Below are 16,167 nucleotides of genomic sequence, written 5' to 3' on the forward strand. Positions count from 1 at the left end.
TATTTCGTACATCCTTTTGCGTGTCTTGTTTTTGTTGACAGAAAGGTTCCATCGCAGGAACAATTAGCTCCCTGGTTTGGTTGTTTCGTAATTCTTTCAATGTTGTTGGTCCTACCTCGGTTCTACTGTCACGGTCCAAGGGTTTGTTTTCACTGGCCACTGCCCACTCCCTTTCTTCGTTTCTTTATCCACCACAACATGAACGAGATCATCTGGAGTGCCTTTCTCCCACTGATTTATTTTGCTTAACATGACACCATTTAGTTCCATGCAGGTTGTAGCAAACTCCACTTTTCTCAGGGCTGTTTCTAGATGCTGGATATTGTAAATAGCGCTGTGATGAGCACGGGTGTGCACATGCCTTTCCAAATTAATACTGTAGTACTCTTGGGATAGACGCCAATGAATGGAATTCCTGGGTTCATACAGTAGTTCTAGTTTTAAGATTCTGAGAAGTTCACTGTGTTTTCCATAGTAGTTGAACCAGTTTATATTCCCGGCAATAGAGAATGATGGTTCCTTTTATGCAGATCCCCACCAACACTGGTTCTTTTTGGTACAGACCATTTTCTCTGGTGTGAGATGATAGATGATTGTTGCTTTTCTTTTAATTTCCCTGTTAATCAGAGCTCAAGAGCATTTTTTTCATTGGTCAGTTATATGTATTTTCAAGGAATTATCTGTTCAGTCCTATTCCTCAATTTTTGATGGGGTTGTTTTATTTTGTTCTGGGAATGCTTCATAGATCTTGGATATTAGTCCTTTGTATGGTGTATGACTATTTTCTCCTATTCACTAGAGAGGTCATTATAACAGCTGCCTCTTTTGTAGTCCCCACATTTTGATATGTTGTAATGTCCTTCCTTCCTTCCTTCCTTCCTTCCTTCCTTCCTTCCTTTCTTCTTTCCTTCCCCTCCCTCCTTCCTTCCCCTTCCTCCCTCCCTCCCTCCCTTCCTTCTTTCCTTCCTTCCTTCCTTCCTTCCTTCCTTCCTTCCTTCCTTCCTTCCTTCCTTCCTTCCTTCCTTCCTTCCTTCCTTCCTTCCTTCCTTCCTTCCTTCCCCCCCTTGCCACTCCTAGTGGTGCTAAGGCCACTGGCTCTGTGCTCAGGGGCCACACCTGGTGGTGACTTGGGGGACCATATATATACATTGCCAGGATCTGAACCATTGCCACCACAACTACATGCAAGACAAGTGCTTTAACTTCTGAACTATCTTTCCAGCCCTTGAGATGCTGTGTTTTCATTTTTATTTGACTCAAATACTTCCCTTTTGCTGTCCTCTTTGACCCATGAATTATTCCAACACTGGCTACTGAATTTCCTGCCACTATGGTTGACAAACATTTGTTTTGTGAGTTGAATCCTTCAACATATGATTGGCCTTGGTAAATTTTCTGCATGGCCTTGGAAAAACCCTTGTGTCTTGCAGACATTGGGACTAGGGTTCTACGTGGTTGATGAGGTGAAGACGGCTAATAATGCTCCGTCTTCCATCTCATCTCCTGACCCTCTGCCCACCTCTTCCAGACCCTGCTGAGAAACGTGCTGAAGTCTTTGATTCTAATCGAGAATTTGCCCATTGCTCCTCGTACTGCTGTTGGTTCTGGTTACGTGCATTCTGAATATCTATTATTAGCTGCACACCCCTAAGATTCCTAAGCTATCTTGATTAAACAACCTGTTTATTATGAAAGAAACTTCTTCATTACTGTCAATCATCTTTGCTCAGCAATCTACTTATTTGTTATTAAAATAGCTACTTCATTTCAGTCATACAGTGATCGTTTACCCATCCCTCCACCAGTGCCCATTCTCCTCCACCAATGATCCCAGTATCCCTCCCACCACCCCCGCCCCATCCCCCCTACCCCACCCCTGCGGCAGGGCATTCCCTTTTGTTCTCGCTCCTTTTGGGTGTTGTAGTTTGCAGTAGAGGTATTGAGTGGCCATCGTGTTCGGTCTATAGTCTATTTTCAGCACAAATCTCCCATCCCGAGCAGGTCTTCCAAACACCCTTGACTTGGTGTTCCCTTCTCTATCTGAGCTGCCTTTCCCCCCAGCACATAAGGCCGGTTTCCAAGCCGCGGAGCAAACCTCCTGGCCCTTATCTCTACTACTCTTGGGTGTTAGTCTCCCAACAAGTTTGTAACTACTGTACCTCACGGTGATTCACTAATTAAAAAAAAAAAAACTAATTTGAAAAAATAAATAAATAAATAAATAAAAATAAAACTGAGATGATTCATATAAAAATAAATTTAAGAATAGAATACGTACACACTAAAATGATAAAACTAAAAGATAAAGTAAAAAATAAGCTAAAGAATGGAATTTCTACAAATATTCCATACTTATAATTAGAAAATGTGGTTTGTTATGATGGCAGTTCTCCTTAATCAACAAATTCAATAAATTGCATATTAAAAAATAGCTCCTTCAGCTTCTTTTCCTGAGTAGTCACGCTGCCTACCTCCTTGCACGCCTTTACTTAAACATGTGTTTTTATGCTTAAAGCAGGTTTCTGTGGCAACCATGATTGGATCTTGCTACTGTATCCTATATAATCACCTGGGTTTTGGGGGGGGCAGGTGTTCCCAAGCACTGCTCAGGGGGCCCAGGGCCCACTCCCAGTGACACTGGTCCCAGCAGGCCAGATAATTCAATGCCAGGGGCTGGCACTGCATTGCTGCCCAGGCAGAGAGGAGCTGGGGCCTCCAGGGGGACCCTCTGGTGCCGGGGGGCTGGGGGGGTCACACAGTGCTGGGGATCAGACTCACAGCCTTGTGGGTGTAAGGTATTTGCCCTGACCCCTCAGCTATCTTCATGACCCCTGGTCTGTTATTTATTTACTTATTTATTTATTTATTTATTTATTTAATTTTTTTCCCTTTTTGGGTCACACCCGGTGATGCTCAGGGGTTACTCCTGGCTCTGCACTCAGGAATTACTCCTGGCGGTGCTAAGGGGACACTATGGGACGCTGGGAATCGAACCTGGGTCAGCTGCGTGCAAGGCAAACGCCCTACCCGCTGTACTATCGCTCCAGCCCCCGGTTTATTTGTCTTTTGGGGCCACACCTAGTATTGCTCCAGGGTTACTCCTGGCTCAGTGCTCATGAATTACTTCTAGCAGTTCTCAGGGGACCATATTGGGTGCCGGGGTGGGGGGACGGGGAAATCTATCCCAGGTCTGCCGTGTGCAAGGCAAGCACCCCAGTGGCTAGACTATCTGCTTTTAATTAGAACATCTAGACAACTTGGTATTTGTTTTTTCCTGATGCATCTGTTCCTTGTCCACCAGCCTCGAACCCAGCTCCGGATGCTAACACACTTTTTCTTTCTTTCCTTTTTTTTTTTTTTTTTTTTTTGAGGACAAGACTGAATTTCATTGCTGGGTCAGAAGACAGGACGAAGGTGGGCGTCTGTACTGATGGGCAGTACGGAAGGCTTGGCCCAGGGGGCAGCTTGCCCTGGCTCTGGCAGTGACCGTCCTCCCCTTGTCGACAAAGGAGCACACAGAGATCCATTCCCAGTGGCCTTGCCACAGCTCAGGCTATCTGCTGCCGGGTTTGGGGGGGCTGTGGCCCCTGGCCCCTGGCCCCGAGCAGGCTGGGCATGCCTGAGGGTGGGCCGTGAGCAGCATATACACGCAGCATCCTGGGGCTCACTCACCGGATGGCCTTTGGAGCCAGGCTCCCCCTGGCTCCCAGGAAGCCCCGTTCCGCCCTCTGACCCTCGCTTGCCAGGGGGTCCCAGCTGCCCAGGTAACCCGCTTTCACCCTGGAAGAAACACAGCAGACGGGCCGTCAGACGGAGCAGTCACTGCAGGGAAGGAGAAGTGACGTGGGCCTGGGGCAGGGGGCTCCCTCCTGTCCCCGCCTCCTCCATCCCCCAAACTGAGCCCTCACACAGTTCCCACCTGCACACCTCCACTGCTCTTCCTTCACGCCCCGGCACTACCTTTTTTTTTCCTTTTGGCTTTTTGGGTCACGATGCTCAGGGTTAGTCCTGGCTCTGCACTCAGGAATCACTCCTGGCGGTGCTCGGGGGACCATATGGGATGCTGGGGACCAAACCCAGGTCACGGCCATATGCAAGGCAAACGCCCTACCTACTGTACTATTGCTCCGGCCTCTGCCTCTCTGTCTCTGCCTCTCTGTCTCTCTCTGTCTCTCTCTCTCTCTTATTTTTTTTTTCTTTTTGGGTCACACCCGGCAATGCACAGGGGTTACTTCTGGCTTGTGCACTCAGTAATTACCCCTGGTGGTGCTCGGGGGACCCTATGGGATGCTGGGAATCAAACCTGGATCAGCCGTATGGAAGGCAAACGCCCTCCCCGCTGTGCTATCACTCCAGCCCCCCTCTCTCTCTTACTAATATCACAGGTTTTAAAGAAAACAACTGGGTGTTGGAATTCTGTATGACTGAAACCCAACCATGAACAGCTTTGCAACTGTGGATCTCGTAGTGATTCAATAAAAAATAAATTAATTTAAAAAAATTTAAACACTTTTTTAAATGTTGTCATGTTGGGGCTGGAGCAATAGCACAGCAGGTAGGGCGTTTGCCTTGCACGCGGCTGACCCGGGTTTGAATCCCAGCATCCCATATGGTCCCCTGAGCACCGCCAGGAGTAATTCCTGAGTGCAGAGCCAGGAGTAACCCCTGTGTGTTGCCAGGTGTGACCCAAAAAGAAAAAAAAAGTCATGTTAAAAAAATGACAACAACAACAACTATGGGCCTTGAGAGATAGGACAGCCCTTGCAAGCAGTCTACCTGGGTTTGGTTCCCAGAGCCACAGTGAGCATTTGGCTCCCTGAGTCTTCCAGGAGCAATGCCTGAGCACAGAGCTAAGAGTAAGCCCTGAGCACGGCTGGGTTTGGCCCCCAAACAAAACAAACAAACAAGCGGTGGGGAGCAGGGTCTGGGTGGCCCCCGGCTGTGCTCAGGGCCCACTCCTGGAAGTGCTTGGAGGACCAGGCGGGGTCTGAGGCCTATGGTGAAAGCCGGGAATTGAACCCTGGACCACCCTCTCTCTCGGCGCTCATCTCTTCTCACTTAAATCCCCCCCCCCCGGGCCTGCCGCCCTCACTCTAGCCTCTCCCCGACCCTCCTTCACGAGCTGTGAGTTCAGACTCCATAGGGGGGCTGCGGCTACCCAAGGGGCTCGCCCAGGAAGGGGTCTAGAAAGACGCCTGCAGGAACGTGTTATTCTAAAACAGGCCACAAGAGGGCACACGCGGACAACGCTCGTGTCCCGGACCAGTACTTAAAATTACACGATTTAAAGCGCCTTCCAGGCCGGTTCAAACTTGGGCCCGCGGCCCCTGAGAGAGGCCAGCAGGGTGGGCTCCATATTCACTCGGGCCTTGGACGCGGGTGAACACCCGCAGGATCATTCTCGCGTCATCACTAGTGCCAGGCTCCCTGTCACCAGCAGCAAGGCAGGAAGGGCAGAGGGCGGGCACATTCCCAAAGGGACTGACCTTGAATCCTGGGGGCCCCTGCGCCCCCGGCAGGCCAGCCACGCCTGGACTTCCTCTCTTCCCGGCGGGGCCCAGGAGGCCGGGGTCCCCATCGTCTCCCTGCTCCCCCTGTGTACAGAGAGGGCCCCAGACCAGCTCGTGTTTCGGGAACCAGACGGACAGGGATGAGGCGGAGAGCGAGGGGGAGGGGGGAGGCTGGAGGGGCCGGGCAGAAGGGCTGCAGTCCTGGGCCTGCAGTGTGAGGACGGCTGGGCGGGAGAGGGGGTGGGCCTTGAGGAATCTTCCAGAAGCTCTAGCCCCCAGGCAGAAGGCAGTTTCTGGAGGGTCACCGGCCCAGCCCAGCAGGGGAGGGGACGGGCCTCCCCAGAGAGCCCGGGAAACTTACACCCGCTGGTTCTGCCCCACCTGAGTTTATGAACATACACACACAGGATACACACACATAGGTACACAGACTCAGACACACACAGGATACACACAAAGACACACAGGATACACACACAGGATACACACAGAGATACACACAGGATATACACACAGACACACTCACAGAGGATACACACATAGACACACAGACACACACAGAATACACAGACACAGACACACAGAAACACACAGACACACAGAGGATACACACACAGATGCACAGACACACACAGCATACATATATACATAGACACACAGACACGCACAGAATACACAGACACAGACACACAGAAACACACAGACACACAGGACACACAGAGGATACACACACAGAGATGCACAGACACACACACAGCATACATATATACATAGACACACAGGTCACACTTACACAGAAACACACACAGACACAGGTCACACACACAGAAACACTCAGACACACAGACACACACACACTCACAGACACACAGGACACAGAAACAGAGACAGACACACACACACTCACAGACACACAGGAAACAGAGATAGAGACAGACAGACAGACCGACAGACAGACAGACAGACACACACACACACACACACACACACACACACACACACACCTGTATCAGCCCACCCCGCCAGCACCAGCTCACCTGTTGTCCTGCCCGGCCATCCCTGCCAGGAAGCCCGTCAGGTCCAGAGACGCCCTCGGGGCCCTGTCTCCCCGCCACGCCCCGGGGCCCGGGCAGCCCCTGCAGGCCCTGGGAGGACAGAGCAGCCGTGAGGGCCTGGGGGCGCGGGGAGGTGGTAGGGGGGTGGGAGGCAGGGGAGTGGGGGGTAGGGGGGGAGAGGGGCAGCAGTGACACTCACCTGGGCCCCCCTCCGTCCTGGCGCCCCAGCCTTGCCTTGCTTTCCCTTTGGGCCCTGGAAACAATGAGGAGCACATGAGGGGGCTGCCTGGAGGCGGGGGGGGGGGGGGGCAAGCCCGGGGGGGGGGGGCCTGGAGAGAGGGCGGGTCCCAGCCACCGAGGCAGAGGCAGGAAATTCCTCCCGGGGGGGATCACCTCTGTCCTCCTCCCCCACCCCAGACCCCGCAGGGTGGGGGCCCAGCTCTGTCTCTCCACTGGATGGCAGAATGGAGGGCAGAGGGCGCGGGCTTGGGGTCTCACGCCCCCCACCCCTGCCCCCAGGTGCAGATGCCCCAGCTGCCTGCGGGCAGGAGCCACCCTCCGGGGTCTCCCCTCCGCCCCCACTGTCTCCGGGAACTGTGCTGGCAGGCCCACTTCTTCCCCCAGCAGACACCCCGTGTCCCCTTACCTGGTCCCCTTTCGATCCTTTGGGTCCCGGCCGCCCCCGGGGTCCCGGATGTCCCTGCAAACCAAGGTGAGATGACTCAGGCAGCCCCAGGATTCGCTCCTGGGGGTGGGTGGCCAGTCTCCGCCTGGAGGGGGAGGGTGGGGAGGGGGTTGGGGTGTAGGCTCTGGGGGTGGTCCCAGGCTCAGGGTGAGAGAAACCAGAAGGGGGGGTGGCCCAGCCTTTGTAGCAGGAAGGTCCCTTTAAAACTTAAAGGGACCCTGACTCAGTCTCCCATGGGGTGGGGGGGCTCCACCCTCCCAGGCAGGGGGCCAGGCACTGGGATGCAGGAACTACTCACGGGTCGGCCCTGCTGGCCCGGATCTCCTCGGGGGCCCTGGAAGCCCTCCTGTCCCTGGAAGCCAAGGGGAGACCGGTGAGGACACGGGGACAGGGCGACCTCTGACCTGAAGTCCTGCCCCATTCTGTGCACCCCACAGTGGGGTAGGCGCCCCCGTGGAGCAGCGCTGACCCACTTTCTGGCTTGTACAATCGGCAGGCACACTCGGGGTGGGGGGGTCTCTCTGCGGGCACACTTGGGGTCACATGTGAGGGGCCCCGGTTGCCCCGTCTCCCCACATCCCCGCCACCAGCGTGATACTCACAGGGTATCCGGGGTCCCCTGACACCCCACGGTCGCCTCGGTCACCCACAGGGCCCTGGGTGACAAGGGGAGTGAGTCAGGGCCACCGGGCGCAGGGCGGGTCACTCGCCCTCCACAGCCACTCCCACACCCACAGCTGCTCCGGAGACCAGGGCAGGGATGCTCTTACCCGATCTCCAGGGGGCCCCGGGGGCCCCTCCGTCTTGCCATCCTCCCCCTGCTCCCCCTGTGGGCACAGAACCAGCGTTAGGACACGTTTTCTCCTTTGCTCCTGGTGAACTCGGGGGTGCTCAGAGAGGCTGGAGATGAAGCTGAGCCTATTTGAGGGTTTAGTCGGGGAATCTGAGGCCAGAGACAGAGGGGCGGGGGCCAGGCCAGGAGCAGCGGGGCGGGGCCAGGCCAAGCAGTGGGGCGGGGCCAGACCAGGAGCAGTGGGGCGGGGCCAGGCCAGGAGCAGTGGGGCGGGGCCAGGCCAGGGCGTGGCTCAGGGACCAGGGCGTGTGAACAAGTATGCAGGGTCCTTAGCACACACCTCACCGCCCCCCCCCCCCCCCGTGCTCCAGCTGGGTACCCCAAGCCCCTTCCCTCCGACCTGGGGGGCTCCGAGCAGAGACGAGGGTCAGCCCTGGCTCCGCCTCACCCGCAGGTCCCGCTTAAGGACAGGTGACTTCCTCCACGGGGGATCCCCATCAGGGAGTGGTGAGGGGCCCCCAAACCAGGCAGAAACCCTTTCCCAGTGCTCGGCCGGCAGAGCCCCCAACCTCCTGGGGGCACTTGCACCGTCCCCACCCCCTGCCACCGCCCTCTCTACAGATCACGGCCTTGTCCGGCAGAGGGGGGGCCCAGGGTGAGTTTGGGGATGAACTTCCTCCCCGGGTGCCACTCAGCGGGACCCCTGGGAATCTGGTCTCTGGACCCACTGGGGTCTCAGAGGTGGCCTCGAGGTGACAGTAATGCAGCAGAGACAATTTCGCGGCACAGTGACAGAGAGACAGGGCTGCAGTGGAGAGCCAGGGGCCTCGAAAGGCACCCCCGGCCGGGCCCACCCGGGGTCAGGTGGCGGCTGGCGTGGTCCCAGGAAGGACACACAGAACAGCCCCTGGGAAGGGCTCAGAATGTCCGGGCAGCTGTGGTCCCTCCCAGTGTGTGTGGGGTGCATTCTGGGTGCCCCCAAGGCCCCACTCTGTGACCGGGATGCAGGGAGGAGAGGAAAACTCTTGGGGCTGGAGCCTGGCTGAGGCCTGAATCCCCCCCCAAGGGCCTCTGCGGCTCCTACGGGCAGCCCCAAGGGTTGAAACCGCTCTACCTGGGGGGCGGCCTGAGGCTGGAACCCCTTCTCCCCCCACCATCCCTCCAGGTCCTTGCTCTGTGGCTTACAGTCCCAGAGCTCAGCAGGCGGCAGGACTCTGGGGGAAGGGGTGTTTGCCAGGCCCCCCCAGAAGTGTCACGGAATCCTCGGGGCACCCCTATGCCACTGGAGGAACGGGCCCATTTTACAGAGGAGGAAAGCGAGGTTCAGGGCTGGGCCTTGGCCAAGGCCACTCGGGGATCTGGGGGTGGTCAGATCCCCCATCATCCCCTCCGCCAACTGTGGCTCTGGTCTGGGGGTACCTCACCTCAGCACCTGCGGCTGAGGAGCAGCCCTGCCTGCCTCTGCTGGCCCTCCCCGTGTCTCCCCGCATATCCCCAATCCCACCTGTGCCCAGGGGGAGCTTCCAGGTGCAAGGGGGGGTGTGGGCTCCCCACTCCCAGGGGTCCTGAGCAGCAGCAGGACACCCGGTGTCCCTCCCCCCATGTGGGGTGCGACCCTGACGCCCTTCTGCCAGGGCCGCGTGAGAAACGCCGAGACTTCCCGGAGAAGAGGCTGGCTGGTCTCGCTGGGGTCCTGCTCCCACCCTGCCCTCTCCCACCCGCTTCCAGGGGCTGCTGGCTTCTCTCTGCCTAGCCCCCCCGCCCCCCACACACCCCTTTCATTGTTCTTTCTGGGTTTCGAGCCACTCTCAGGGCTTACTCCTGGCTCTGTGCTCAGGGAGCCCTCCTGGCAGGGCTGGGAGATTCCATGGGGTGGGCCGTGGTGGGCCAGGCAAGCGCTGCCATCCCCCCTTCCCCGGCATTGTCTCTCTGACCCCCCTCATCCTCCCTCGCTGAGGCCGGCCCCACGCTGATGTACCCCATACATGCATCATGCACGCGGAGTGCATGGTTGGTGGGGCTCAGGCAGTGCCCGCCTGGTGAGGTGTGCCCAGCCCCCAGGGTGGCAGTCAGGGTCCCCGGGCACTTTGGGGGCGGATTTCGGGTTCAGGTCCAACCCAGCAGCAGCATTTGGAGGTTCAGGGGGTTATTTCCAGGGAAATTCTGCCTGGCTGTGTTCTAGTGCTCATGACTCAGTGCTCCCCCCGATGTGTGTGTGTGTGGGAAATCCCAGGGTGGCTTCCGGCACAACACGGGGCCCTGCGTCCCTCCCAGGCCCCCTGCCTCCACCTCTGTCTCAGGGTCCCACCTCCTGCGCCAGCCCTGGCAGCCCGAGGGTGTCGGCGGGGGGTGGGTGGGGACCCCAGGGTGCCCCCGTGGCGCATGCTGGAGTGCAGGGCCCCCTCCGACAGCGCTGGGGCCGGCCAGGCTGCGTGCCAGGCCGGGCTGACTCACGACAGCGGGATGTAGTTAGCGGGCGCTGACTCGGCAGAAGCGAGCAGTGCCAGGGAGGCCGGGGTGGGGGACCAGAAGACAGTCGCAGCTGCAGGGGAGGGCGGGAGGGACAGCAGGGGGCGGGGGGGGGAGGGAGGTGCAGAGATGGAGCTCCGGGGGCTTGGCGCCCGCTGGGGCCTTGGACCTCCTCGGACCCCCATCTCTGGCGGCCAGCCCACAGCTGGGGAGACGCTCCCCCAGCAAGTCCTGCCCAGCAATGATGGTGGGGACAGTGGATGCGGTGACCCTCTGCCAGGCCTCAGGGTCTTCCTGGCCGGGGAGCTTGCAGGAGCCCCTCACCATGGGGGCCAGGCCCATGCACACTCCAGGAACATGTCCTGGGCAACCCCAGGAGGGCCAGGATGGGGCCAGGGCTACCCAGCGGGGACGATGCCCAGGGCTCCTGCGGCCCTGGCTGGCCGGCCGGCCGGGGGGTGGGGGACAGGGGGAGCCTGTTCTGAGCGCCCCAGGCTGCTTCCCACCGCTGGGCACCCACCTTTTCGCCTTTTGGTCCAGGAGGTCCGAGGGCCCCCCCGATGCCCTTGTGCCCCTGCAGGAAGCAAGAGGGGGTCAGTGAGAGTCTGGGCAGGGGGACGGCGGTGCCGGAGCAGGGCGGGGAGCAGGGAGGGAGACGCCGTGCTGTGTGACTTCCCCAGGCCCCGCGGGTGGGGGTGGGGGGTCTGCCCACCAGCTGGACAGCCTGTCCTTGGGGCGGGGCAAGCGCAGGATACTGACCTCGGTCCCCTCTCAGCCCCGCTCCTGGGTCCCCGGTTCCTTTGCACTCTCTCCCCTTCCATTATCACCCCCCTCTCCCTGCCTCCCTGCAGAATCTCTTTCAGGACCCCCTCTCTCCCCCGTCCCCCCACACGCCCCGAGTCATCAGGCCTGGCACATTCACTGTGCCTCAGTTTCCCCTTCGGGGCAGGGGCCGTCTGGAGCCTCCCCGGGTGTGTAACGTGGGTTTGGGTCAGCCGTCTCCAGGCAGGGGTGTGCGTGAAACGGGCAGAGACTTCCCTTCCCCGAGCGACTGGGCAGCACAGGGCTGAGGGGCTGAGGGCCACGCCCCCCCCCCCCCCCCGCCATGAGAAGGGAGGGCTCAGGTGGGCCCCGGTGGGGGTCCCCCACCTCTGCCTGGACCTGCTCTGCGGGCCCGGGGAGAGTCGGGGGTGCAGGGCCCCGCAGGACAGACTTCCAGGAGGGAGAGGTGGGCTCTTACGTCATAGCCAGCCAGCCCGGGTTCTCCTTGGGCCCCCATCCGTCCCGGAGCGCCCTAAAGAGGGGGAGACCTTGTTAGCATCATGCGGTGCCCCCCCCCCACGCCCCGGAACAGCCCCGTGCAGCCCCAAGGCCCGTGTCCACTCTGCCCTGAATCTGGCCCCAGGAGGCGGAGAGTGAGGGCCCGGCCCTGGCTTCCCCAGCCCCAGGGGCTAAAGGTTCCCAGCCAGGTGTTACAAAGAAACATTGTTGAAAGTTAAATGACTGGGCCTGGGAATGTGGCTGAGCATAGCGCACACGTGGGCCGGTGAGGCCGGGGGGTCCCCGCCTGGGCACCGTCTGCTCCCTCTCCACACCCCAGCACCACAGGGTGTAGCCCTGGGGGCCACCACCCACCCAGCTGCAAGTGGCCCCAAGAACGACAGCAAGATGTTAAAGGGGGAAAAGTGCGTGGTGGAGGAGACAACTGGATTTTTGTAGCCAAGTCTATGTCCTACACACATATACACAGATACACACAGATACACACAGACAGACACAGACACACACATACACACAGATATACACAGACACACACACACACATACACACAGACACAGACACAGAGACAGACAGACAGACACACACACACACACACGCTTTTAAGAGGTGAAGACCTGAAACTTACATGTCACAGGCACTTTCCCTTTCATTCAAAAGCTAAATTCGACGAACCGAAGAGTTTAACTCTATTTGAAAAGCAAATCTGCTAAGAAAGCAAGAGTCGCCTCTTCCCAGTGGCGTGGCTGCTTTTCCCTGTGACCCATGCTCCTGGGTGATGTCCCCACACTGTGCGGGGCCTGAGGCCGGCCAGGGGAGCAGTGTCCACTGGGCCCGTGCCCGCGGCCTGCGGCAGCTCAGACACACTCACCCCTCTGTCCACCTCACCCTTGCTTGGCTTTTGTGTTTGTTTGGGCCCCCCGGGAGGCGCTGGGGGGCAGTTCCTGAGGGAACCCCAGAAGCAGACAGTCTAGGGCCCCGACAAGCATAGCCGTGCTTGGAGCTTCTCCCCCGCCCCCACCTGGCTGTTTCTGGGGGCCGCTGTTCACCCCTCCAGAGCCTGGGTACCCCCTGAAAGTCTTGTAGATGTTCCAGCTCCTCCCTGTGGGGACCCCCCTCCCCACCCCATGAGCAAGGCCTTGTTAATCGGTCTATAGAGGGCAAGAAATTCTTTGGGTTATGGTTTGGGGGGGTCACCACGGGGTCAGGAGTGACTCTCAACTCAGTGCTCAGTGCTCACTCCCCGTGGTGCTCAGGGTATCACGAAATGCTCTGTGCAGTGAGCATAGGGCAAGGGGGCCGAGACTGGGGTTCAGCCAGTAGCCGGGGGCAAGGCATGCTGCCAGCGTGAAGAGTCCCCTCTCTGCCCAGTGCCCCCCCGCCCCCCCCACGAGAGTTCTCACCATTGGTCCCAGGCTGCCCCGGGACCCTTTAGGGCCTGGGGTGCCAGGGGGCCCAGGGTCTCCAGGAGCGCCCATCTCGCCCAGCTGTCCTTGGTAGCCCTTGGCGCCCTGCAGCAGGGGAGAGACAGGTCAGAGGTCAGGCAGAAGGAGACGGGGGTGAGGGCTGCGGGAGGAGGGACCTACCTTAGCTCCAGTCCGGCCCTTTGCGCCCTGCTTCCCTGGTTTCCCCTCGGGACCCTGAAGGGGGGAGGAGGAAGAATGAGCAAGGTGGGGCAGGACGGGGGGAAACTGAGGCTGATCCACGGAGCGGGCGTTGGTGCTGGCGGTAGAGCTGTTCAAATGGATGCGTGCTCAGCACTGGTGATGGGAGTGTGACCCCCAACAGGAAGGCAGAGCCGAGGGTCTCCCCACCCCCAAAGCATGTGCTAGGTGCCGGGTGGGGAGGGGACACTCAGGTAAGGCACTTATGTGCTTGACACTGAGCCACCTCCCAGGCCCCCATGCATGCTCCAGCTGTGCCCCACGTGGTGAAACCCACACGCGGAGCAGACATTGAAGCATCGGGACTGGCATGCGCCCAGACTGTCGGTGTCAGCCCAGAGTTTAAAGACTGAGTACCAAAACATTTTTCAAAAAAGCACCCACTGTCGTACTCGGGGTGGGGAGGAAGGCTATTTTATGTGTTGAAATGTTCAGAGTTTGGGGACAAGTAAAATAGACTGAAATTAATTTTGCCCGTGGTTCTTTCTACTCTTTAAAAACATGACTCCAGGGGCTGGAGCGATAGCACAGAGGGTAGGGCGTTTGCCTTGCATGCGGTCGACCCGGGTTCGATTCCCAGCATCCCATATGGTCCCCCGAGCATTACCAGGAGTCATTCCTGAGTGCAGAGCCAGGAGGAACCCCTGTGCATCGCTGGGTATGACCCAAAAAACTAAAAAAAGAAAAGAAAAACACAACTCCAGGGGCTGGAGTGATAGCATAGCGGGTAGGGCATTTGCCTTGCATGCAGCCAACCCAGGTTCGATTCCCAGCATCCCATATGGTCCCCCGAGCACTGCCAGGAGTGCAGAGGCAGGGATAACCCCTGTGCATTGCTGGGTGTGACCCAAAAAGAAAAAAAGAGAAAAAAAAAAAACATGACTCCAGGGGCTAGAGTGATAGCACAGCAGGTAGGGCGTTTGCCTTGCACGCGGTTGACCTGGGTTTGATTCCCATCATCCCATATGGTCCCTGAGCACTGCCAGGAGTAATTCCTGGTGCATGAGCCAGGAGTAACCCCTGTGCAATGCCAGGAGTGACCCAAAAAGCAAAAAAAAAAAAAAGAAAAAGAAAAAGAAAATAACATGACTCCAGGCAAATGTCAAAATCGCACACGTAGCTCTCACTCCTTGTACCTGACAGCTGTGGACTAGTGGCTCTCAGAGGCTCCTCTAGAACCAAAACACACAGAAAGTGCTGGCCTCTGTCTGGTCAGGCACTGCCTGCTACGCCGTCAGATCTCTCCCAACCCTGGACACGGCGCTAGGAGTGGGCTACGGGCCCACCAGAGGGCCAGAGAAACAGACACCGCGGGATGCAGTGTGAGCGGCTCCCCCGGGTCAGAGTGAAACGTGGACCCCAGGTCTCGCTCACGGGAGCCCTTATCTCAGGCCAGTCCTGCTCGGCCACTTGTGGCACTCTGATTCGGGGCTGGGGGGACTGGTCAGTGGACTGAGGGGACCATAAAAACCGACCCCTGGAGGAAGAAGAGATGAGTCAGCGCCGAAACATGCAGGCCCGGGCGGGAGAGACGGGACTCTCCCCCAGGGCAGGGGGCGGCCGGCCGCTGGCCACTTGACTTAAAGGCCACTGTCCAGCTGCACACGTGGGAAATTCTGAGTAGGGGTTGGACTATGCCGTGGGGGAGGGGAGACGGCATAAAGACGTCAGTCGGGCCCCTCTCCGTCCAGATGGGTCTCTGGAAAGGCCCTCAAGACCCGGAAGGGCTGACTCAAGAATATACCATTGTTCGAGGCAGTAGACTGGGAGATACTTGTCTTGTCAAAGGACTCAAATACAGGCCCCTCCCGCCTCTCTGTCTGCCAGCACACACACACACACACACACACACACACACACACACACACACAGTCTGACTCCCTGGGGACTTCTTCATAGCTCTAGTATGAGGACTGCCAGCGACAGCAAAATATAAACATAGATGCTGCTACTGTAACCATTTCCCTGACCACGGTCACCACCACCACCACCACCATCGCTACTGTCTCTACCCTTGTCACCTCACACCATCATCACCAGTGTCACCACCACCGTCACCATCATCACCACTGTTAAGAACCACTGTCCCCATCACTCCTACGACCACTACCACTACCCACATCACCATCCCCATAACCATAATCTACCATGATCATCACCTACCACCCTCACTCTCATCCCCGTCGTGCCCACCGTACTACCACCATCACCATTAATACTATCTCCATCGCCACCACCACCATGGAATCATCACGTGGCATCATCACTACCATCCCCACCATCATTACCACAACCACCATCCCCCTGTGACCATCACCACCACCACCATTACCACAACCACCATCCCCCTGTGACCATCACCACGACCACCGTAACCACCACCACCACCATGACGACCAACATCCCCCGCACGACCACTGTCACCATCTCACCGCAGCATCACCCCTGCCACCATCACCATCACCACTGCCATGGCCACCATCAGGACCACTGCTAGCCTCAGCATCAGGACCACCCAGGAGCCCGAGAGTCCCACAGAATGAGGGTACTGCATTCCAGAAGGCAGCCTTTGACTCCGGGAGGCAGGGTCACTGCTACCACACGCTGCCGCCCGTTCCACAGTCAGGGCACTCCAGACTCCCCAAGGAAGGCCCTGCGGCAGGGGCAACGCCAGCCGTCCTAGAACACACATCTCCAAACGCGATCCAGAGAA

The 16,167-nt window shown here is 58.2% G+C and overlaps 1 protein-coding gene across 1 annotated transcript in view; it reads right to left on the reverse strand.

Moving 5' to 3' along the window:
* The window catches only part of COL27A1 (collagen type XXVII alpha 1 chain), a 123,688-nt gene that overhangs the window by 12,738 nt on the left and 94,783 nt on the right, over positions 1-16,167 (reverse strand). The window contains exons 38-49 of the mRNA XM_055120751.1: positions 13,377-13,430; positions 13,194-13,301; positions 11,753-11,806; positions 11,033-11,086; positions 8,021-8,077; positions 7,853-7,906; positions 7,549-7,602; positions 7,212-7,265; positions 6,765-6,818; positions 6,548-6,655; positions 5,487-5,594; positions 3,673-3,780 (exon numbers count right to left, since the gene is read on the reverse strand). Of these exons, the coding sequence (XP_054976726.1) occupies positions 3,673-3,780; positions 5,487-5,594; positions 6,548-6,655; positions 6,765-6,818; positions 7,212-7,265; positions 7,549-7,602; positions 7,853-7,906; positions 8,021-8,077; positions 11,033-11,086; positions 11,753-11,806; positions 13,194-13,301; positions 13,377-13,430 (867 nt within the window). The remainder of the gene's footprint in view (positions 1-3,672; positions 3,781-5,486; positions 5,595-6,547; positions 6,656-6,764; positions 6,819-7,211; positions 7,266-7,548; positions 7,603-7,852; positions 7,907-8,020; positions 8,078-11,032; positions 11,087-11,752; positions 11,807-13,193; positions 13,302-13,376; positions 13,431-16,167) is intronic.

Source organism: Sorex araneus, chromosome 1 (genome assembly GCF_027595985.1).
Source record: "Sorex araneus isolate mSorAra2 chromosome 1, mSorAra2.pri, whole genome shotgun sequence".
Classification (NCBI taxonomy): domain Eukaryota; kingdom Metazoa; phylum Chordata; class Mammalia; order Eulipotyphla; family Soricidae; genus Sorex; species Sorex araneus.